This window comes from Triturus cristatus, chromosome 10 (assembly GCF_964204655.1).
Source record: "Triturus cristatus chromosome 10, aTriCri1.1, whole genome shotgun sequence".
Taxonomy (NCBI): Eukaryota; Metazoa; Chordata; class Amphibia; order Caudata; family Salamandridae; genus Triturus; species Triturus cristatus.
Genome location: NC_140593.1, coordinates 1,018,349,313 through 1,018,374,541, shown reverse-complemented (window position 1 = coordinate 1,018,374,541; position 25,229 = coordinate 1,018,349,313). Strand labels below are relative to the sequence as shown.

General features: G+C 43.9%; 1 protein-coding gene across 1 annotated transcript in view; it reads left to right on the top strand.

Annotated features, from left to right (window-relative positions):
* The window catches only part of LMTK2 (lemur tyrosine kinase 2), a 215,770-nt gene that overhangs the window by 70,101 nt on the left and 120,440 nt on the right, over positions 1–25,229 (top strand). Inside the window, exons 4-5 of the mRNA XM_085629011.1 lie at positions 16,780–16,853; positions 21,236–21,354. Of these exons, the coding sequence (XP_085485137.1) occupies positions 16,780–16,853; positions 21,236–21,354 (193 nt within the window). The remainder of the gene's footprint in view (positions 1–16,779; positions 16,854–21,235; positions 21,355–25,229) is intronic.

The window sequence follows — 25,229 nt, the reverse complement described above, 5'->3', positions numbered from 1 at the left end:
AAAAGCCACATGTTAGGTGTTCTTGGATGTTTGCCTGTTACTCGCAGGTTGATGTTCTAATTACTATCAAAAGACTTTTATTGTCGAGTGAATATAATACAGCGCCTTGTTCATTGAAGTGCTCATCTATAATTAGGATGCTATTGGAGTTGTCTAAGATCTTCATATGTTTCTTCATATAAGAGGAGAACTCCTGGCACTTCTACTTATATCAGCCCTAAGGACGTAGGGAAGCAACCCTGCAATACATAACCATTCGCAGGCTCAAGGTCCACAATTGTCGAAATTGCATTAAAGGGATCGTTTGAGATCTAATTGCAGAACTCCTTCTGTGAAAGTACAATTTGTGTGTAAAAGGTAGCTGATTTATAAATAAAGGAAAAGATAACTTTCATAGCGCCAGGTTTCAGCATTCTCCTTCTTTCCATCTTTGAAATGCCTGGACTCTGGGAGGCTGGTGTTTCATCATGATTATAATGGATTGGTGCAAATAGGAATGGGTACGAGGTCCATCCCAGTCTCTTGTCTATGAAGTCCCAGCTTCTCATCACCATGCTGAATATGATAGAGGCACAGGCATTTTTAGGTCTAGCCAAAGAACATCAAAAAGGCATCTACCCAGGCTCTGTCCATTAACACCCATTTTACATCAGTTTCCCAGGGAGTCAAAGCTTGTAGTCTCAGTTGAGCCACCTGGTACAGTCTCCAGAGGCCTACCTACCACATAATCTCAGTGCTTTAGAAATGCTTGCTTACATACCTCCCCACATAAAAGCTTGCGTCTTCTTTTGCAGTGGTATTATCTCATCTTAATGGATGTGGATAGGCATAGCCTCTGATAAAGATGAAAGTCTTGGTGGAATATTCATTTCGACTGTTGCCAATCTCCCCAACCTGGACATCTGAAAGGATTTCCTGTTATTAAAGTCTGCCTGGATTGCAAGGGGGAAACAATTGCCATTGGCAATTGCAGACAACATATGATAATGTTGAGTCTAAGGAACCTGGTGGATTTCTCTGCCCACTTAAAGGGCAACTCCTTTTTCTGCTCCTCCGTCTCTCCTTCAGGGAATGTAGGGTTTAATATCATAGATTTGTATTTGTTGATTAGTTTTAATTTATTTTTTAAATTTCTTTTTATTAAGCAGTTAGTTGAGAACCACAGATCATTCATAAGTAGTGTAGTATAATATTTATGAGCCGCATGTAGGGGGCCCGTACAACTACAAATATCAATGTACAACCCAGTCTCAGTCTCCTAGGGTGACTCCCTACGTAGCATGGCGGATTGAGGACCCGTCCTCTGAGTGCCGTAGTGACCCAGTTTCCTCCCTATCCCCCTCTCCTCCCAGTCCATTCGTACCCCTGTGTTGCATCCACGATCCCCAGATCTTTTCGAATTTACATGGGCAGCCCGGGACCGGTATGCTGCACACTCAGCTAGTTGACACCAGTCAAGGTCTTCCTTCCATTCTCGGGCCATGGGAGGCCTGTTCGCTCCCCAAAGTCTAGCAAGGTTGCGCTTCGCCACCCCTGCTGCCATGTTTAGCCAGGTATGTGAGAGTTTGGGCCACCTCCCCTACCCTGATATGCCCATCAGCCATTTGGCCGCGAGCGTGACCGATAGACCTGTCACCTCCCTCATTACTTCTGTTAGTCCTGTTCAGACATTTTAGATTAGTGGGCAGGTCCAAAGTGTGTTCTAAAACATGCCCACATTGCCACAAACCCTGGAGTAGTCAGCTGAATTACTGCGGCCCATCTATATACTCTGGACCTAGATAGATATGACCTATGCAGTGTCCGAAGCTGCACCAGGCAGCTCCTTGATCGTATGGCTTTTTCCCTGGGGCTCTGTAGCGCCTCGCTCCACTCTTTGTCATCTAGGCGGCCTACATCAGCTATCCAGGCCTCTCTGAGTGAGACAAGACTATCTGGTGTGTTGTTTATTATCTTTTAATATATTATGGAGACTGCCTTAGTGGCATAGGGTCCACGATCAGCTAGTCTTCCATGGGGGAGTAATCTGGGATTTGTTCCCTCTCTGGCAGATGCCATTTCAGGGCGTGTTGTAGCTATTTGTATCTGAAGATTTCCCCATGTGCCAGTTTGTATTCAGATTGTAGCACATTGAACCATACCAGTGTGCCACCTCTCCAAACATCTCCCAATTTGGCTATCCCTATTGTGTGCCATTGTGTGTGTACGCACAGCTTTTTTACCTCACCCAGGCTATCGCTGTCCCATTGCGGGGTCTCCACAGTTAATTTGTTGTTCCACCATAGACTTTGATTAGTTGCTTTCCACGGCTGCAGTACTGTCTAGGTGTGGAGTGGAGCAATCCCTTCTTGGCCAGCCAATAAAGGAGCGCCGGGTAGCCCGCACTTCCCATGGCTCGGCAGTCTACCCTATATGCCAGTTCATCTCTCTCCGTCTCCAAATACCCATTTGTTCACCACCACCAACCGGGTCACCCAGTTGTAGGTGTGGAGGTCTTGGACCGCCAGTCCGCAATCGAAGACTCCAGCTGTAGTTTTGCGAAGTAGATTCGAGCCACACCCCCATTCCACAATAATGACCTCAGTATGCTGTGGATTCTCCCGAAGTATACGTCAGGGACTTTGTGTGGTGTATTCTGAAGTATGTAGAGCATGCGTGGTAGGGTCATCATTTTGAAAAGTACTGCCCGTCCCATCATCAGGAGGGGTAGCGTGCGCCAGTGGGCCGTGTCAGCTTGGAAGCGGTCGATCTGGGGGAGCAGGTTGCGATCCAGGCAAACGTTCTCCTCTCTAGTTATGTGAATCCCTAGATATTCAAATCCTTCCATTGCCACCAGCACGGCAGTCATCTCCATCATCGGGAGTGGGTGGATCAAGGACTTATCCCAGTTAAATTGGTAGCTAGCATAGCTCCCGAAGAGATCGAAAATGTGGAGGAATCTCGGTATCGAGAAGCACGGTTTTGTCACATACAGCAGAATGTTGTCTGCATAGAGAGATCTTCTCCTCCCAGTCCTCCTCCACTGTGATTCCCCGGATTAGGGGGTCCATGGGGATCCAGGCCGCCAGGGGCTCCAGGGCTAGGGTAAAAATCGTGGGTGACAACGGGCATCTTGCCGCATGCCCCTGCTCAATTTAATAATGTGGGAGGGGAAGCCGTTCACCCGCACTCTGGCTTGTGGCGTGCCATAAAGCAGTCGGACCCAGGAACAAAAGTTTGGGGCCAAAACCCAGCCGAGGCAGTACTGCGAAGCTAAAGTCTCCTTCGATGCTATCGAATGACATTTGGGCATCTAGGGAGAGGACCGCCATGTCCTCCACTCCTTGTTTCGCCGTCAAGTGAAGTACCCCATACAGAGGTCTCTGGTTCAGGCGGGTCTTGGCATAAAGCCGGATTGGTCTGGGTGGATCACAGACCTTATGACCCCTGATAGTCTGTTTGCGAGAACTTCGGTCAATCCCTTGGGTTCAGCGTTTAGTAGGGATAGGGGGCGGTATGAGGCGCAGTCTGTCGCTGGTTTGCCCTTTTTTGGGATTACTACTATGGTGGCAGTTCTTTGGTCTCCTGGCAGTGTCCAGACATCACTGGCAGCCAGAAACATGTCCAGAAGGTGGGGCACTATTTTCCGAGCCGCCCCTTTGAACAGTTCAAGGGGCAGTCTGTTTTGTCCTGGTGTTTTCCCCGATTGCAGTCCCTGAAGCACTCCCACTATTTCATCTACTGTCAGTTCACTTTCCAAGGCCTCTCCGTCTTCTCCTGTCAAAGTATTTAGTGTCATAGTTTCTAGGAGTTCTATACAGTCTATGCTGGACCTGCCGGATTTAGAGGCATATGTACTCGCATATTAGGTTGCAAATGTCTTAGCAATTTCTCTGCCTCCCTTGTGTACCCTGCCTTCCGGGTCGTAAATCAGCACCCAAACCCTTTCAGTGTCTCACTTGTCTAGCCGGGCGATGAGTTTTGTGGCCTTGTCTCCTACTTCGTAGAGCCGTCTTTGCACCGCCAAAGCGCGAGCCCTGGCCCTGTTTTCTGCAATATCTCGCAGTTCCTGCTGCCTGAGGTGCAGTTGATATATCAGGTCCCATTCCTGCTCCCCTCCCTTAAGTATCTCTGCCTCTAGGCCTGTTATGTTATGCTCTAGTGTCTGGTAGCGCTGCCTATCATCTTTTCTATTTACCCCGATTAGGGCTTGATAATGCCCACGTATCACCACTTTGTATGCTTCCCAGAGGGTGCAGCTGGAGTCCACCGACCTCTCATTCTGTTGGAATTATCGCTCAGTGCTTTCTATTAGTTGTTCAGCGAATTTTCTGTCTGTCAAATGACATGCTGGGCGGCAGGACAATGTCCATTGTCTGTCCCAGGAATTACGTGGCCACCGGTGAGTGGCCGGATATACCTCTCGCCAAGTACTGAGTATTGCGGAAGCGCCTACTTCTTCCCTAAGAGTGAATAGCTAATCAAGTCTGAAAAGGCATCCGTGGCGCGCTGATAGATGTGTGTATTGGCGTCCCTTTGCGTTCTGAGCCCTCCATATGTCAACCCACCCCAGCACCTCCACAAAGTTTTTAAGAGTAGTTCCTCGGCCATCTGTCTTCCGACAGAGAGATGACATCATTCATGTCTCCTCCTAGGATCAAGGACCCCATCGGTAGGTCGAGGAACGACGCGCCGAGAGAGGAGAAGGTGTCCCCTTGCATCCCAGGTAGGGCATACACTGTTACTAGATTTAAAATGTGCCCCTCCCACTTCCCTGTCTGAAGTACTAATCAACCTAGCAGGTCTCTCCAGGTTTTGCCTGGTGTGTATGTCGTTGCCGACCGAAGGAGGATCCCTACTCCCCGTGACCCTGAAGAATAACCTGCGTGTCTCACTAGGGTGTGTCTCAATCTATCCTGGGCCTTGTAATTGTGTCCCTGCATGCAAGTTTCCTGCAGGAGGACTAAGCTGGGCTTGTGTCTTTTAATGTATTGTAGTACCAATGTGCCCTTTAGCTTAGACCCCAAGCCATTGACATTCCAGGATATGATTTTAAATGTGTTTTGTTTATGTATTCCCATCACTAAGTTTGTAGTGCGTTATACCTGTCATGGTCTGGATAGGGCGTTAGTAGTGTGGGCGCACTCCACTCACCCCCCGTCATGCACCCTCATCTGAATCTCGAGCAACTACTACGATAACTCCTAAGAGGTGAACATTCCCCTCAACTCCCCTCCTCCCTGTAACCCTGCACTGTGGGACTAGAATTGTCCACCTCCCTCCCCTATTTGCAGAGAGCCTGTTGCCCTCAACTGTAAAGTGACCATGTTAGGGGGTTGGTCACCCCAACTCTTCTTCTCCGTGAGCCTACACGACCCATGGACACCCAATTTGCCTGGAGGGCCTCCGCGTTATTCACCCACAACTCGCGGATCGAACCTCTCCTTTTGTTCAGCCGTGGAGGGCCAATGACTTGAGGAAAGTTGGTGTCAGTCGTGTGGTGTCCCATTTCCAAGGGTGCGTTCAAACTATCCCCACCCCTCCCCCAACCCTTCCCCAGGTGTACCATACCGATTATCTCTATGTGGTTCACTTGTCGCCGCGCGGATGGTTCCGCCTTCTGGTCTCAAGTCTCTGGCCGTGTCTTCTGCTCCTTCCTGGAGGTGCAAATTAGCCTGGGTCTGCTCCAGATGTCGTTGTTCGTCATCTTTACCTGGAGAGACCCCATCACGCCCACTCCGAGGATACGTTCTTTTTGGTTCCATTGGTTTTCTGTGTTCCTGTGTGCGCCACCCGTCCAGGCACTTCCAGGCCTCTGCTAGGGAGTGAAAGAACCAGGAATTTCCTTCCGCGAGGACTTTCAGTTTGGTGGTGAATAACATCATATATTTCCCCTGAGTTCCTCCTTTGTTTTTGGACCTGATAGGTGAAGTCAGGGAAGAAGCGGATTGTGGAATTTCCATATTTTAAGTTCCCTTGTATGCACGCTTTCTGCAGGATTGCATCGCTGTCTCTGTTTGAACATCCAGGCTATAATGGTGCGCGACGGGGCCTCGGTGGCGGGATTGGTGCCCTGTGCGCCCTTTTAACTGAGAAGAACTTTGATAGGCGTTAGGGCCACAGATGATTTGTGATCAGATCTTCTATGAATAGGTCAACGGCTTAGGCTTCCACCCCCTCAGGCAACCCCACTATGTGTATGTTGTTGTCTCTGGACCTCCCTTCCTGGTCCTCAACTCTTGCCTCCAACACCTCTTGTTGTATAGTTAGTTTGTGCATTTGTTCCTTTAGGGACCTGGAGGAGGTCGGGAGATCTCAGATGTTGGTCTCCGTCGTTTTTACCTTCTCTGACATTTTCTGGAAGTCTGCACTTAAGGAGCCCCACTTCGATGGTGACTGAGTCTATTTTGGGTTCAAGGTAGGATTGAAGACTTTCTATCGCTGCCATGATCGCCCCCAGGGAGGGCTCGATAGGAGTTGCCGGGTCCACATGCAGTTTAGCCTACTATTGGTGATGTCTGGGGACTGCATACTTGTCCATCTTATTGGTTTGCGGTGGTAGGTGCCCCTTAGGTTTCACCATAACATCCGGTCATCTGCTTCTGCTTGGATTGCGTCCAGTACACCTTTGCACTAGTTGTCGTCGCCCCCAGTTTCCCCTCCGTCTAGTATCAGGATGTGATTCTGGGCTCCTGTCTGGATAGCGTGCCTTTGAGTCGCCTCATTGGTGTCTGGGCCATCGAGGATACTGGGGTGGGGAGGGTCCTCTTGTTGTTGCTCCCAGTCACAGTAGGATCTGTTGGCTGCTATCCCACTCGGGGTTTGGTGTTCTTAGACGTCAGTCTTGGAGATAGATATGCCAAACTGTGTGCGGTTGTTTTGCTGATTTACAGTCCCAGTCTCTTGGGATCTGAAGTTTCGTAGCTCCTCACAATCATCCACACCCGCGCCTCCCTTGCACTTGGGGCTGATGGTGACTCGGTTGGGGGTGGGGGGTGGGAGTTCACAGAACTACCACTGCCCTCCTGATGTGTTAGCACCCGCTGGCTCACAGGAGCTCGTTAGTGTGCGGCCATCTTTGTCGGTACCTGGCCACGCCCTTCAGTTTATTTTATTCATGTTCGATTAATTAAAATCATTACATGTACACAGCCATGCAGTGCAATTGCACGTAGGTACAGTAACCAGCGATTATTATTTAAAAAAATTAACAGAAGATTAAAATACGATCAGTAATATTACTAAGAAGAGCGCAACACCCTGTAACCAAAGTTTAAAATTATTGAGGATGATAAGACTTAAAAATGAGTCCATGGAGTTTTGGCCGTTTGTGCTTTGGACATGAGATCTGGGGTTATGGGAAAGGGAAGAAAGAGCAAGGTGCTTTATAGGACACGTGCGGCTGCTGGGGGCCTGGCCTGATTTCACTTGGAAACCTAGAGTTGTTGTTTAAGGAAATCAATCGGGCTCCTCAAGCCTGGCTGGTTGGCCCTTTTGCAGTTTTGGAACTCAAGGTACTTGACAAATGGGGGCATCAGAATGTTAGTCTGGGCTGGTTTATCGACCCGGCCACACTAGGTAAGGCCCACAGAGATGGTGCAGGAAGATAGAGGAAACAAAGCAGTCAACTTGTGGTGCACAAGGCTTTTCATATGATTCGTGCAGTGGTCACTGAGCACTGACTGCGATCCCTGGAGGATAGAAAGAGAGTCTATAACGAGCTTCAACAGAGGCCAATGTCACCCTGTAGAGGCATTGAAGAGTGCGAGTCGGATGGAATCTGTGAATTTCCCCAGTCTGGCTAGGGTCCTTGGCATGTTATCAGAAAAGCACAGATCCGAAGTCTTTCTGCACTGTCTGATACCATTAACCTGGAACATAGGAAGTAGCAGTCAACAATGATCATCTGCAAGTTTGGGGCAGCAGCAAAGCAGATGGAGCCAAGATTCTCTGTGATAATTACATAAAAGGCTTGTGGCTGCCTCAGCCCGCTGTGCCCAATCGGGGTTAAAGTCCAAGATTGGCAAGGCTATGAGCCTCATGCACAAGATTTTCCTACGTGCCTGAGCTGAAAGTGCATGTTGAAAGTAGGGGTGGGCCTTCCTAAGGATTTAGGATACGTTCAATAACTCGCTGATGGAGTTTTGCCGTACCCTTTCACTGTCCCGCTCAAATGAGGTTTGCATAACCTGTCTGTGTACAGCTTTGTCCAGTCTGAGTATGGTATTTCTTGGGTATGCAAGATAACAGCCACAGTGCTCAGACTGCTGATTGCCTTAGGGATATTTTAAATTCATCACCTTTCTGTCAAGAGGACTGTAACCTGGTTTTGGAATTTTTTTAATCTAGGGTTTTTATATGTGCATATATGTATTTGGTTTTAGTCTGTTTTATTCATATATGATTGTATATTGTTGAATTTATGGCTTTTTACAAACCGAAATAAAGGAAATTAATAAAAGGATCGCCTTTGCTAACTGGATTTGCCATGGGGTGCCCTCCCCTTCAACGTTTGGATTAAGGTGAGCTTTGAGATGGATCTCGGACGCCCGCAGGACCCCTATGTAGTGTTTTATTTAGTCCTTCTGACACACAAGGTTTGGGCTCCTGAGACCCAGCTCCAAGCTCAGCCTTGTTCTTCTGGCCTGCTGAGGAGCAAGCAAGGTTTTCTTATACGCAGTGATCTGGCAGTTCATAAGAAGCGTGTTGAAGGTACCAGGAAAGACTAAGTGGCCGTAGTTGGGAGCCAGGAGCAGTTTGGTCTCAGAACCTTCAACGTTGGGTCTGCAGTTGGACTCTGTAAGCGGTTGCTTACGTGTTTCAGGTTGTGGGTGACGCTGGTGAACTTGTTTATGAGGTGCCTTCGATAGGCTGCCAGTTTGGCTCCTTCCATGAACCAGACGCTTAGGTAGTGTAGATGGGGGTTGTTGTAATTTGTGAGTCTCCAAGATGTCAGTGAGTTTGTTTTGTGTGTGGGTATTTGCCAAATACAATGACCTTGGTTTTTCCCTGGTTTACCTGGAGTTTGCTCTCCTGATTGTAATAGTTGAGGCCAGCTCTGGAGTGATCCATAATTGCAGTGTTGTCTGGATACTGCAAGATGGAAAGACACACACTGCCCAGCCTTGGTGTAATCAAACTGGCGCCTTCCAATGCAGTGCTCAGGTCAGTGGTGTAAAAGTTGAAAAAGAGGGGGGCCAACACTCATCCCTGTTTAAGCCCGTTGTTAGATGGCACCTTGGCGGGGCTTGTTTTTACCCGGACCCAGGACTCCTGATATAAGGAAATTCTCGCCTTAAGGAGCTGAGAGGGAAATTCCCCATGCCATAAGTATCTCCCTTAGCCTGCCCCGAACCACCCTGTCAAAAGCGGAACTTCAGTCGACAAAGCAACAGAACATGGGTGGGTTGATTGTTCCTTGCAGCTAAATGAGATCGATCCGCCAATGCTATAATGCTGTCCATCGTGGAGCATTCAGGCCTAAATCCAGAAGGGAGGATTCTTTTTTTCTGAGTGCCAGGTCTCCACCTTCTTCAAAAGAATATGGCCATGGGATTTAGCTTCCAAATTAAGGAGGGCAATGAGCCGATAGTTTACCAGATTAGAGCTGTCTCCATTTTTATGAATTGGGAAGAGACTAGAACCCCTCCATGAGGTTGGTGTCATAGCTGTGGCAAAAGCATGGTTAAAAAGTGGTGTTATGATCCTAGTCCAGAAATCTTGTGCAGATGTGACCACAGAGGCAGGGATCCCGTTAGACCTGGGTGCCCCATTATGCCTAATTTTCTTGATGATGGCCGTTATCGCGGCCTCAGTGATAGGGTTGACATATGGAGCCTGGTAATCTGAGGCAGTGTGGGGTGGGAGAAATGTTATTTTTGCAGCCTGGTCCGTTGTATATAGTTGCCTGACGTGACTGATCCATTACCATTCTTCCACACCGTTCTCTTTGGTCGGAGCGGAATTACATAGGGGGGTAAAGTACTTTCAGAGACTGGAATGGTTCTTCTCTTTTAAAAGGGAGAAGTTCACTGCTCCTTTTTTGTTGCCATACTTTCTGCATGTGATGTGCTCCAAGTGCAGTGAGTGTTTGACCAGGTGGTCATTTGCAGCCTCTCTTTCTGGCAGCTAGGGCCCTACGGAGAGTGCGCTTGCTGGCGATGAGCTCCTTTGTGTGGCTAGGGTCGATTGTTGAGGTGGGGGAGTTCATTCTCAGGGGTTTCCGGATGATCTTCAACGAGTTTCTCCCAGGCGCCTAGCGATGTTGCTGTACTGAGTGGCTTGATAGTTGACTCAATTTTTCCCCCCAATCTAGACTAGAAATTTGCCTTCAAGGTTCGCTGACCATTTGATTCTGCAAAGGACCTTATGAAGCTCTTCCCCAGATTGTTCCCTCATCGATGATAATGATTGTGAGTCCTTGGAGATTAATTGTGAGATAGTGCGTAGGGCTCTATGGTCACTTTTGCCCCTATCGTCAACTTCGAAGTCTTTGAGTTTGGTTGCCCTCACTTCACTGATGAAGATGTATGAAGGTAGGGTTGGCGTGGCAGTGTGGGTTGCGAGTTTCTTTTAGAGTTTGAGTGGAAAATATTTTATGATTGTGAAGGAGAGCGTGTGGGGGTGTAACGTCAGCTGTCGAACTGAGGAGGTTAGAGAGCTTGCCCTGCTGTTAAAGTCCACAACTATGATTGCTTGATAGGAGTCATAACTGTTCAGCAACTCATCAGTCATGTTTGCCTCTTTGTTCTGGTGCTATACTGGGTTGAGGTAGCAGTTTATTAGCAACAATCGAAGGGCTTGGGAATTAAACTTTAGACCTATGGGTATTTTACTTTAGGTATTTGTTGATCTTTAAACCCAGCCTCTCTTTCAAGAGTCTCATTGGGCAATGAGAACCATCGATCATTTTTGTGGTTCTGTAAACCTTAATAAAATATCATAAGCAAATAGGCTGTTTATGTCTTGTTAACAAAGGCTACCTTTGTTTGATTCCCCTTTGCGTGAGTAGCTCTTGTCCTGTTGCCGTTTACCAGGAGTTTGGCTTCAGTTGTGGCATACCTGCTGAAAATACAACTAAAAATTACTTACTGAACCCTAGTTGGACCAAAGTATGCCTCAAGAAGTTCCAACGTACACGATTGAATGCTTTTTCAGCATTGAGTGTGATTGTAATAGCTGGTATCTTTTTCATAATAACTTTCTCTATTAAACGCATCGCTCTGTGAATAATATTGTGTTTGATGATTCCTGATAAAGTCAGATTGGTTTGCGTCTACCAGTTCTGACGTGACATGTTTCTAGTATCTCTTTAAAAATGTTTGCATCTAGTCTGAGCAAAGCAGTTGGTCTATAGGATTTAGATTCTGTAACGTATTGAATCTTCAGGAAAGTAAAAAGGACCCCATCATCTACCGGCTGATGGTTTTGTGCTTATTGCTGGTCCAAGCAGTTCCTCGAAGGTAGCTCTGAAATTGAAACATTCATTGCTTCCCGAACTGGAATTCTCCAATGAAGCACCCACCCATGTCCCCAGAAAGATAAGAATTTGGATTAATTTTTTTTTTCATTGACTCTGTGTTGAAAAAGGTGCGAAAATCTAAGTCCTTGCACATCTGCCAGCCTTCCTGTCAATATCATTGTTGATCAAGGCTCCATCATTGGCCACCATATCCCTATTGACAACCCCATCTATTTCTGTTCCATTGATTACAAAAGCTCCATCACTGACCACCCCAATGATGCTAAAGAACCCGTCAATGAAGAGTCTATCAAGCACATCACAGTATGTGTTGCCAAAGACCCCATCAATGGGGTCACAGTTGCTCGACAACCTGCTGATGATGGCGACGAATACTAAGACTTTGTCAACAAAGATTCCTGCATTCTTCAATGAGATCCTGTTGATGACCATAACACAGGGTATTCATATTTTGGCATCAGTGTAGAGATGCTGCTTTTGTACTCTTGAGCTCTAGGCGTCACCATTGAAAGTGTTCACAGACATGTCACTGTAAATTTAACCTTCAGAATTGGAAGCTTAAATGTGTAACCAGGACCAAGCCTCAGATACTGTATACAGTCCTGTGTAGCTAGGTGTCTAATTAATATATAGTGGACTATGAGGGTGTTCAACCTCATGGGTAAGAGTATGTGAACCTTTTTACAGAATTGCAGATTCCAGGAGGGTTCATGAATCACAGGACTATGAGGTTGTGCTACCAACACCATGTTGTAGCCCCATGGCCCTGCGTCAATACTATCAACGCCACCTCAGATAAAGACGGTGCTATTAAGACCCACCGATGATGCAAGTGCCTCTGAATTCTCTGGACAATTTGTAACAGATGATGGAACCCTTTCAGAAGCTGTTCCATTAATTGCTGCAGTATGTGCCACCTCCGTAGCCATAGCTGCTACAAGCACAACCAATACTGAAACTCCATCAAGCACAAGCCCTACCACCATTACCTGCGTAGCCTTCGACCAATTTCAAACATTGTATCATTCCTCCTACCCCCATTACATCAGAGAAGACAATGGTAAAGTGCCGGAGCGGGGTGAGGAACAGGTTGTTCAGAATGAAGAAGATGGGGAGGGTAATGACCAGAATCTGAAGGATAATCATCATTAGGATGATTGCTGGAGATACCGCGTAATGCCCCTAAATGTAGAAGAATGCACCCTGATTTTTCTGTAGACAACACCTCTCCCATCTTCTGTTTGAAAGGGTAGCCAAGAAATTTGACCAACTCACATAAGCAAAGTTGATCATGACAACAGATGTTTGTGGCCTAACTATGCAGGACCTGTCCAAGAGGTCTGTGGTTGCAAGTGGAGAAATCTCTTGATAGCAACATATTGGAGCTCTGAGCCATTCATCTTGGGATTACAAGCATTCCTACCCCAGCTAACCGACTAGACATCCTATCTAAATCGGCACCAGTTTCACATTTATATACTATATATAGCTCAACAAAGGCAGAAGAACGTAATCCCTAGAAGAGGAGGAAAAAATGTTGTGAGACGGGGACATCAGCAACAGGATAGACTTCTTTGTGGAACACACAAAAGGGATACAGAATGCGCAGGCAGATGCTCTCAGCTGCTTTGTTTTGGATTGTTGTGAAAGGGGACTTCATCAGGATCAACTCCAGCTAATCTTCAGACAGTGGGACTAATGAACATCGACCCGGCCACAGCAAGGCAAAAGAAAATAATGTGCCTTTACAACAGAGCAAAAAAGATAGATAGGGCAATGGCTTTGCAACAGCATGAATGAAAATCTTTAACTCCACCTTTCCCCTATTTGCACTCTCACCCTTGGAACTGATAAAAATCTGGGTGAGGCAGTGTTTCTGTCATTTTGATATCATAAGTGTGTCTATAGCAGTTCAGATTCACCAAACTATTCAAGCTTTGCAGACGTCTTCCAATAGTGCTAAATATTAATTTCAAACTCATTTCCAAGTTCAGCAGTCAGACCCTCCATCACAATTTCAAATAGCTGTGCCGCACGGCCTGGTTTATTACCTGCACCTTCCACCAACAAGACCTACAGTGGAAGTGCTATTGGGGATGCTGCCCTGGGCAAGGCCTAATCTTGTTTTGATACAGCCTCATCAAACTTTGTAATATCTCAGGAAAATGGCTAAACAAGGTTTTGAAATACACCTACTCCACATTGCATCTGGCTGAAATATCAAGGTTCATAAAGTTGACATCCTTTTTTTACAAAAAGGATTCTGAAATCATGAGTGGATTATATTCCCAGCCTTCCTACCGGTTCAGCATCCCCCAGTCCCAACCGAGCAGAACATGGAGCTCAGCCAATAGATGTTTGCTCTTTGAGACATAGATCAGAACTGAAATATATTTCTTGGAAAACTGCACTCCTTTTGGCCATGATGTCAGCAAGGAGAATAGGGGAACTGACTGTGCTCTCCATCAAAGATCTGTACGTACAGTTTGCACTAAGTCACAATGTGACTAAATTCATACCAAAAACACCTTTAGACTTTTACCGTAATTAGCCTTTTGTGCTTTTTTTTCTGAATCCTTTTACATCGGAGAAAAAGCACAACGTGCACTGACGGTTTACAGATGTTTTACATTTTATCCAGCAAGACTAAAGACTTGTGGATCTCAGACCAGTCTCTTTCACCCAGGCCTCAGCTATCCCTTAGCAGACATTGCACATTGTCTGCTAGCCTGCTCAACTTTATGCCGCAACAAGACAAAGATTCCTGTAGAGGTTAAAGTGAGTACAAGAAGGAAATGGGCTTCTAGCTCAAGTCTTATTTTTTTGTCAGCATGCATAAATCCCATAATGTTGGGACGATGCACTTTCTGGAATGAACGGACCTTGACTGATGGACAAAGTCAAACTTGACTTTCCATGACAGAGGGTTAGCCCTTTGAGATTGGTTAATTCTGGAGGTGGCTCTTGGAGGGTTGTAAGGGATGTAAGTAGCAATGTTTCTAAACCTTTGGAGGTCTTAGAATAAGCAATGTGGGAATATCGAAATGAGGTTTGTGCAGTAGTCTAGTTTTTAATGGTGTTTTAAGCAATAATAAGGGTCTTAGTAGTTTATAATGTGGGAGGACAGCTTTCAAAGGTGCTGCAAAGATAGTAGCAGGGATTGTTGTCCAACGAGGCGGAAAGTCTGCATCTCCCTGTGAAAATAGTTGAACTTGAAGTTGGTTAGAATATGTTATGGTATTAGAAGTGGATGATACAGTGGGGATGAACATCAGGCAGCATGTAGCAAGCTGTATTGGCTCTAGGGGTAATTTATGAGTGTAAACCTACAGTGAGCCTGTAAGGATGGGGAAGGAGACAGTTTAGGCCTCATCAGCATACACTAAAGACTTCCGACCATGGCTAGGTTATATTGCGCAAAATCAATATTCAATAAAGTAAAGGATAAATCAACAAAATGCTCCAGGGAAAACAGGAGACAGCCACTTTGAGTCCCAAAAATCTCTGTTACAAGAGTAACCTGAGATAAGAGCACAAACAATGGGTTATTCCCGAGCAAACAAGAATAATAATGATTAATGATTAATCTGATGTATAACAGTTCATAAGAGAAAGAGTCCCATCCATAAATATTTTGATTGTCTTCTTTATTGTTTCCGTTGTTGTCGGTGTTAAAACGCGAGTTGTAATGGCAAGTTGATCATAGATGTTTACAGCCAACACATGTTTCGTCAGAGGGCGGATAGCCCAAAAGACTTCCTCAGGGCATTAACAGTAAATATTCTGCCAGGTGAAAATAAGACAAGGAGTAATTGTCACAAGTAGAGGAAGGTTAAATCATGGTGTTTCAAATTGGTGTCAAGTAAAATAATCTTTGATGTGGTTCCGGGAGTATATCTCAAGCAATGTAAATGGTCAGCGTAACAATAAAGTTCTGTAATGCGGAGAGTACTCCGGTTAGATACTAACCTTCCTCTACTTGTGACAATTACTCCTTGTCTTATTTTCACCTGGCAGAATATTTACTGTTAATGCCCTAAGGAAGTCTTTTGGGCTATCCGCCCTCTGACGAAACGCGTGTTGGCTGTAAACATCTATGATCAACTTGCCATTACAACTCGCGTTTTAACACCGACAACAACGGAAACAATGAAGAAGACAATCCAAATATTTATGGATGGGACTCTTTCTCTTATGAACTGTTATACATCAGATTAATCTTTAATCATTATTATTCTTGTTTGCTCGGGAATAACCCATTGTTTGTGCTCATCAGCATACAGTTGGTGGAAGAAAAAAATTGAAAGATTTTATAGGTGAGGTGTCTATGACTGATGCTTGAGGAAGGCCCGATATAATTGAAGTAGGGGTACACTAGAGTGCCATATGGCACTAGGTAGGAACAATCCATAGGTTGGGAGGAGCGCAAGGCGATGGCATTACTAGTAAAGCCCAAGCATGACCTATTTGCAGAGAGTATTTTATGATGAATAGATTCGAAGGAGACAGAGATCAAGATAGAGATGTGGTAGGCAGGGTTTGGTATGTCAAAGATATCAGTGTGTGATGGTCTGTAGTATGCATTCGACAGAGTAACAGTTAAAGTCTTTTACACAGGTGGCTGCTGGAGAGGTACTGGGTACGTCTGAAAAAGACCACTCTCTTAAGGGTAGTAAAAATAGTGGTCATTGGAAGAGCAAGCAAAAGATTCAAGGGTTCAGCAGATGGCTTTTATAGGTTTATAAAGACAACAGCAGTTTTGAAGGAGCTATTGGTAGGTACTTATGATTAGCTCTCAGTTGAGTCCACAAATTAGCGAGTGTGGGAGGGTTGTAGCAATTTGAGGAGCAGTGGAAGAGGAGTTTGCTAACCAGTTGTATTTTCTAGTGAATGTCTAGCTGGAAGAGTTAATTTGGGAAATGGGTACCGTGTAATAGAGGAGCTAGCTATCCTGTCTATTTTGAAGTGAAGGTAGGATTAGTCATTCTTTAAAAAGGTGTACATTATTTGAAACCACTCGATTTTCAGTATCCTAAATGATGATGTGTATAATCGCAGACATTGTTTTTGTGCTAGTATTTATAAGTATATACATTCACACACCATCTTAACTCTAAGTTTAGTTTTACTTGCATATTCAAAACATGATTCGCCTTGGAAGAAAAAACTGCTACACTTGTCCTGAAGTAGTGTATAGGTGAAAAAAAACACCTTATTTTAGGATATTGAATCCATTGTATGTGTTAAAAAGTGCTGTAATTCGGTTGCTCTTGCACTTTAAATTATGACTTACTCTGTTCTGTTTTATTTCTTAACAGATGGCCCAAAATCACAAGTTGCACGGCACAGCCTGAGCTACATCCAGGAAATTGCGAATGGGTCCTTTGGAAAGGTGATATTTCCATTTAAGAACATTTAGCAAACCTGGTCATCCGTAAATCAATGTTTGTACTCGATGTTGCTTTTTAAAAGCTATTGACCTTTGTCAAAGTAATGGGTTGATTTTTAGTATTACCATTTGTTTTTTTACATCTAAGGTAATTTGTATTAAGAAGATGATGGTCTGGTCAGGTGATGATCCATTTTCTATTTGACTGAAAAAAAATTAGACTGGGCTTGTTGCTAAACGAAAACGGTTTTCTTCTAATATACGTTGATGCACCAAGTGATTCTAATTAGATACTATACTTTTAGATGATATAGAACATTACTAGTGAGTTTCCTACTTTTCATCAGACTTTTTATTCTTTGAGGCAGGTTGCACCTTAAAATAGTTACTACTGCTTGTACTCCCTCGAGATCTCAGTAGGTTCCTGTTATGCTTTCTGCAAATGTGGATCGCCTCTCTTGGATGCAAAATACCCTCAAATGGATCGCCTTCTTCCTCACAGGATCCACGCACAGCATTTAGCTGCCTCCCTTCACCTCCGAACCCAAGAACATCATATGTGGCGTACCCCAAGGATCATTCTTCAGCCCCTACATGACCCCCCCTCGATCGAATGGCCTCAACATAATTTCCTATGCAGACAATACTCAACTCATCCTTTTGCTCACCGAAGACCCCTCCACCACCAGAACAAACCTCCGTGACGCCATGATCAATATAGACAACTGGAGTAGAGCCAAAGGCCTTAAACCCAACTCTGACAAGACAGAAATATTGATCTTCGGGAAAAACACAACCATATGGGACCACAGCTGGTGGCCAGCAGAACACGGACCTAGACCCGTGCCAACAGACCATGCATGTAACCTAGGCATCATCCTCGACCGCGAACTGACCATGAATGTCGCCTCCTCCTACTTCCACACACGCTCCGCAGAATCTTCTGATGGATCCCAGTCAACACTAGAAAGACAGTCACCCAGGCGCTCATCACCAGCCATCTCAAATACGGCAACACACTCTACTCTGGCATTACCACCAAGCTTCTCAGAAGACTCCAGACCATACAGAATGCTGCAGCCAGACTCATCCTGGGCCTCCCCAGATAGACCCACATCACCCACCACCTTAGAAACCTCCACTGGCTCCCCATCCATAAGAGATGCTAGTCAAGATCCTCACGCAAGCCTTCATAGCCCTACACGATCAAGGACCTGCTTACATCAACCACTGACTTAACTTCCATCAACCCGCAAGACATCTGCGCTCCTCCTTACTAGCCCTTGCGCGCACCCCGCATACTTTTCAGCCGCAGTGGTAGCTGCTTCTACTACATTGCTGCCAAGTCCGGGAACAACCTTCCCCTTCACCTTCAGAAAGAAACTCAAGACCTGGCTTTTTGATGGAGACCTTGCACCCCATCTTCCAGATACCCCTAGGATGACAGTGCTGCGCTCTACAAATGCTGATTGGTTGGTCGATTGATTTCCTCTAAATACTTTCAAAGTGTGCGTTGTTGTTACTTCAGTCTTCATTGCTTATTTACATGTTTTGACACAACTTGGTGATTTAAGAGATCACTTGACAATCCCATGCCTAGATTAGGATGATTGCAGTAAGATGAATGAGAATCTTGTGGGCTCTGATTCAATCACAAAATATTCCAATGCCTTCATTTGGGTGCGAAGCAAGCATCTCCCTTCTCCAGCAGTGCTGCAGGCTCACTAACCCCATTATAACTTTGTGAACCTGCCGACACAAATGTGCAAAAAGCCATGGTTGCTTATCCTTAACTATATTTGAGAAGCTATTCCATTGTATCCATTTAAGAATTCTAATTTCAACTCCGCAGTCTGAAAGTCAATTCAACGTTATCGCTCTGATTCATAGGAGAAATGGCCATAGCCTCACAATCTTGAAAAAAGTTCATAATTGTATTTGGGGAAATTATCCAGTCTACTAGGATTCCTTCTCCGATTGTTACTGAAATGGGATCTGTTGGCAATACAACATTGTGACTTCAAGACCGGCTCAGCGAAAACATAACCTCTAAGGTTGGTGATGTTTTAAATTTGGGTGCATCAGAGAAAACCCAAACTGAGCTCTGCTTGTCATTGGTTGCTAAATTTTAATGACTTAAAGATATTGAGGTAATATCCATAATAAATACAAGATCTGAAAAATGGTGAGGACCTGCCATTTTATCAGCTATATTCAAAATACTCTCAATCAGGAAATCAACGTTTTTGAGACTTGTGATATACGTATTAAGTAATACATTGTGCATAGCTGTACTTCTAGATTTGTTCGGACTGGTATTATCTGAAAGTGAAGCTTCCCAAATCTCACGTCACAAATATACAAAGCAGAAGTTGTTTTCAGCCAAGCCTCCTTTGGCTGGGCACGAGAAACATACTGAACAGGCTCACTAACAGCATAGTAAAGTCTATGGTAAAGATTTTGCCACTTGCTCCTCAAAAAGGTGATCAGTCTGCTTGTTTATTTAGCTGATAACCTTATTCCCTTTTCAAGACACCCATCCGAGGCAAGTGTTAAGTTGGCACATTGCAGGTCAGCAGTGCTTTTAGTGTTCGAATGAGGTGAGAAAATGCTCTCTGCTTGGCATCCTCAATGTTTCCCTGAGGTCTTTAACTGAATGGTATCTGATCTTTATGCTCTTGCGCTTAAGTAATAAACTATTCAAGAAAAGGGGCACTCACAAGCTTGGACTGCTTTAATGGATTATGGAATATGACTGTATGTCACATTAGTGCGCTGCAGGCCCTATACCAATTCAAACATAGCACAATGAAGGCTGCCTAAACCGTTCATTGGGATATGTTGGTCTTGTGTACCCCACCCAACCTTGACAGTGTTGACTGCTTTTCGCCCGGCTAAAAAATATTGTTAGTCTTTTTTTTGTGCTCATAAACATCACAAGACTTAAAAGTACTTCAGAACATAGTTAAGCCAGACCATCAATTTTGTATAAAGCCATTTTAACGGAATTCAGTTTATCTACTCAGCATTTCCTTAAATATGGTGGTGTACATGTTTGGAAGGTATCTTCTAACCCAGTCACTACAAAATGGATAACTTCCTGTAGCCGATCGTGCTGTTTGGATTAATTTATAATAGCCTCCCTATTCCAAGGAAAAGGTTACACTGGAAATCTGAGGCTCATCCAGCAAAACTGGCATTGCCCAATAGATCCAAGGGTACATCGAGTAGAGCTTCTACAGTTGTACAATTGTTCTGCATCACTGGAAATGTTGGGTACACGTGTTGCACGCAACACAACCACTTAAACTCCGATATTGTCTTAATAAGCATCTTTTGTAAAGTATTTATTCACATCTGGTGTCAAGACTGAAGAAAAACTTTTTATGCCACATTATGAAAATAGCACGTATCGGAAAAGTGTAATGAAATGGCGGTTGACTTGCTGTTGTTTAATTTCTCAGAGATGTTGAGAAAATCACCACTTTAAAACTCAACCAGCCACCACTGATAGCAACCTATAGCTTCAAAAATCTTTGCTCAAGCAGATTATTTCATCATGTGAAAGAGCTTCTTCTATTTGAGTACTACTTCAGATGTGGTGTGTGTGTTCTGTTTAAGCATTTGGTTTTAATTGTGCCCTGAATAAAAATCTGTTTTCCAGTTACACATTATTAACTACAGTTTGTTCATACCGACCTTAATTACAGTGTGATGAAAAGTTTCTGTGGATGGAAAAAATGTTTTTTTTTTAACCATAGCCTGAAAATAGGTACCATGTGTCGCGATGACGTGTTTGCCAACTTTGTCTATCTATGGTTGTCCCTTATGTTTTTTGCCTGATCTTTTACATTCAGAATATCTGCTAAATAACGTAATAGTTCAGCCTTGAACTAGTTATACTTGCCAACACAAATGTAATATGGGTAGACATGTATTTGAGACACCAGTGATCAAAAGTGTATAAGAATCAGCCTCAAAAAGGTTATTAAATAACGCGCTGCTTACTATCCCTTACTGGATGTTTGTTTTCTTTTCAAGGATATTGCGTTTTTAGAACTGCAGCTTCTTTTGCTGTGCTTAATTTCCTCTTTCAGACGTAACTCTTTTGTCTACAGCAGTAGCTGCACTGTTTAGGAGAAAGATTTGGTTGCAAGACAGTTCAAATTACTTAATTTTCAGTACTGGTTTTTTCAATGTTTTGTTGAACATGTGCTTTGATTGCTGGGCATAATATCTCTTGATTCTGGCAGCTGAAACAGATATGACCTTTCCCGCCACATTGTTGCTGTTTAAACTTTGAATGGAAACTGGAGTCTTCTGTGCCAGTGCTGTGCAGTGTAATACTGAATCTCTTCAATGTTGTTCAATTGTTTCCTTCCTAGATTTTGCTTGGTGAGATCTACACTGACAGCAGCGTGGCCAGAGTAATAGTGAAGGAATTGAAAGCAAGTGCTGGTTCAAAGGAACAAGAACAGTTTTTGAAACACGGAGAGCCATACTGGTAAGGCTCAACATTACTTTAAAATCTTTTTTTTATCCACTTCTAATGGAATTATTTTCTCATCCTTTATCATTAGGTCTGAGAGAGACAGGACTTCCTCAGTCATGTCTGAAAAGCAAAATCTGTGTCAGATTGGTGTTAGCTGGGTTAGGCACTCATTTCTTAGTAAGTAGCGTTTGTAGTTTGAGGTCCATGCACACAAGTTCCCTTCATAAGGGTAGTGAGCACAGTGATAGAGAAGTTCATTTCGTTTAATTTATTCATTGTAGATTGATAAGGCCTCTGGAATCCCTCGTGAAAAGAGAAGGAGCATCATGGCTTAATTGTTTCAAATAGCATAAAGAAAAAGATGCAACATTTGACAGCATTCAGCTAGAACTTGTGAAGGCAGTCAAAGCCTTTCAGTATGGTGTTATGACTGTCTTAAGGTCAAAGTGTCAAAGATCATGAGTATGTAACCTAGGGTGATAAGCACAAATATTACACTAAAGATTCCTAGAAATTGAGTTAAACAAACTAAGAGATGCCACAGAAAAGCAATGACATCTGCAGACAGAGGAAATATGTCACAGAAGGTGACACCTGGAACTTCATGGAACACTAGACTGTCATTTTTTAAGTCTGAGACCATCAATTGAGTGATCTCCAGTGGCTGCATCCAGCAAAATTTTAATGACAAAATGATGTCACCCGTGTGGAGTGCCAGAACCCTGAATGGCTCATAGTAACATGACTATGACGCCACCATCGACTGATGTCCGTGACTGACCACAGAGTCTAAAAGAAAAGAAATTGGGTGAGCCGTTCAAGCTTGAACTCAAGTGGAAATCGGTGCACAGAGAAGAGAAGATAAAGCTCCCATGACCCTAATGTTACGGTTCGCTAGACAGGCAGAGTACTGGAGAAGCTCAGGAGCTGTGTCGTAGGAGCGCTCGTCCCAAATCACCACTTTAGGATCACACCTGGGGGTAAACAAATCAATGCGTTGAGGGCAGATGGGGACTCGGTAGAATCTCATATGTTGGAGGCAGAAGGCAAAATTTACATGTTGAAATAGAAAAACTGTCCTTATGGACAAATGTATCTCCCTTCATGTGCAAAATGATGCTGTCACCAGAAAGATTAGGAAACCTGTTCCAGAAGAGAATGTACAAATCCGTTGCCTAATAGAGGCGTGGAAGCCACAAGTATTAAACATTTTGTTAAAGGTCTCTTTTACACAGTTGCCGGTGACAGCAACTAAATCATAGTAAATGGAGCCCGCTGCGTGGGGGCAACAAAGCGATCAGCCAACACCGCAGTATTTGGGTGAAAGTTCATGACTTCCAATGTATAGAGAAAGTTTTAAAAGCAGCAAGAGAAAAAGATCAGCTACATCAGGATGTATACAACTGCTCCCTCTTCCAGGATGCTGTGGCAGGTACTTTACTTAGGTGGCATCTCTTCTGACCAGTCACAGACCATCTGACACAAACCATGATCTGCTACAGTTGGCTCTTTCTATTCAGCATTGCATTTGAAATTAACAATTAAATGAATCAACTCTCGAAACTTGCAGAAGTAGCCCCAGTCTTGGAAATAACTATAAAGTAAACACAGACTAATCACTTGGAAATGCCACCAACGTAATTGAGGGAAAGTTCACAAGCAGCATCAATTTGGCAAACACTGCAACTCCAGAGACACTGAAGGATAAAACAAAATAGAGACCCCAAAGAACTTCACAAAAGAAAGAAGAGATGATGAATCTTGTCCAACCTTGGCATTAACTCCACTGAAAAGGTGTAGAGGAGTTAGTGACGTGAGTGCCTACTACCTCACTGTCCTACAATGCTGCAACGATAGCGATTTTACAGGATATCTGCTGATAACCTAGACAAGATAAGATGCTTGATGCCATGATGGCAGTACACAAACAGCCCCTCAGGGAGAGGGATAAGACCCAGTCTCCATGACCAGGGCCTCCAACGTACCGTGAGATGTATTTATATTCTGATATTATGTTCTGTTTTGTTCCACTGTGACAGAAAGGCGCAATGGAAAGGTGCTCAACAGAAACCTATGCGGCATAGGATTGATACAACATACCCTTCAAGCCTAACTAGTGAAGAACTCACAACACTTAGAGATTTGACATAGGCTCAGACACACACCTATTAAGAACATGATTAAAATATTTTCTTTAAACGTAAAGGGACTAAGTGCTCCGAAAAACGTACAAAGATATGGCATTACATGAGAAGCGGAGGCCATGATCTAATCACACTGGAGGAGACACTTAAACAGATCTGAGGAAGCAAAATGTAAACAAAAAATACCCACTTGCCTTTTACTGATCAAGGAGCACTAAGCATAATGGAGTTGGTCTCTTTATCCATAATAACTTAGTTTTCATATAGCTAGATGGCAAAAAAAGACAAAAAGGGCAGAGAAGTATTTATCAAGGGAACACTAGAGGGTAAAGCTGTATCTCTAGCAGCGATCTAACCCCAACGCAGGCCAACATGATTTCTTATGCAAGGTGTTAGATGAACTCGCATAGGGCAATTGTGATACTCTTTGGAGATTTTAACGCAATTTGGGACTCCAACGTAGATAGTACAGGTTCAAACACTCCGCACTCTGCAGAGTTCTAAAGACAATAAAAAGTAAGCTGAGCGAGTTAGGCCTACAGGATATCTACAGGGAATAGCATAATGAGAAGCAAGACTATACCTTTTTCTCACATGTCCAGAGAACATATTCAAGAATCAATTACATACTACTCAGCATTCCACTTATACCGATCTCATTTTCAGACCATGTCCCCCCGAGGCTCTGGCATTAGAATGGATGGAGTTTCGCAGGAAGAGGTAGATGGACATTCCACTCATCCTTACTAAAAGATCCAGTTCTTAGAGGGTAATTAAAATCATACCCTAATGATTACTTCCAAAACCATGATATGCAAGGCATTTCTACAGCACACCTCTGGGTATATTTTAATCAGTATATTATATTAGTATATATTATATCTGTATCTTAAAATATGTCGTGGTAACAGCTATGAATTTGTAATAGAGTAAATAAAATGCGAACAAAGTAGCATTGCAAAGCGTACAGAGTGACCGTCTACTCGTTTCAACTGCTCACAGCAGCCTTGATCACGACAGTTGCAGATTCTGCTTATGCTGTAAAATGCTAAAAACAGTCATAGAAAGAGTGGCCTGCAAGAGACAAATTGTGTGTATTATTCTATCCACAACAGTTTATTTACTATTGGGATGTATATATATCCCAGTGGTAAATAAAGTGTTGTGCATAGAATAATACATGCAATTTGTCCCTTGCAGGCCGCTCTTTCTATGATTGTTATGAGCATTTTACAGCATAAGCAGAATCTTCAATGTTCATCCATATGATGAAAGATGTGACATTTACAAATATGACTATAAACGTGTCTGTTGGAAGTGCTTCCATGGGAGCAAAATGCCCATTTTGATCCTTACAAATAAACCTTCTTTTTTCTATCTCCTGCTCAATCCATGTTTCTTTCATTATTTGTGTGCTTAACTGTGGGAACAGGCAGGTAGCTGGCATGAGAATGTGTAAGCTGGCACTGGAATCAGAACAACAACCTAATGAACGGTCCCATGGATATTTGAGTAGCACTTCTCATATGTTGGCCCATCAAGCACCGTATTCGCTGCATCACTGGATATTTCAGCAACAGTGTTATTTAATTAAATTTTCCCATGTGATAGTGTGATCCCGGGCCTCAAGAAATATGATCACATCACCCCCATCTTGACATAACTCCGTTATCTCCCCTTGCCGGCCTACTCCTAATTTTCAATACCATCTGCATCATTTACAAACCCATCACAACCAGCAAC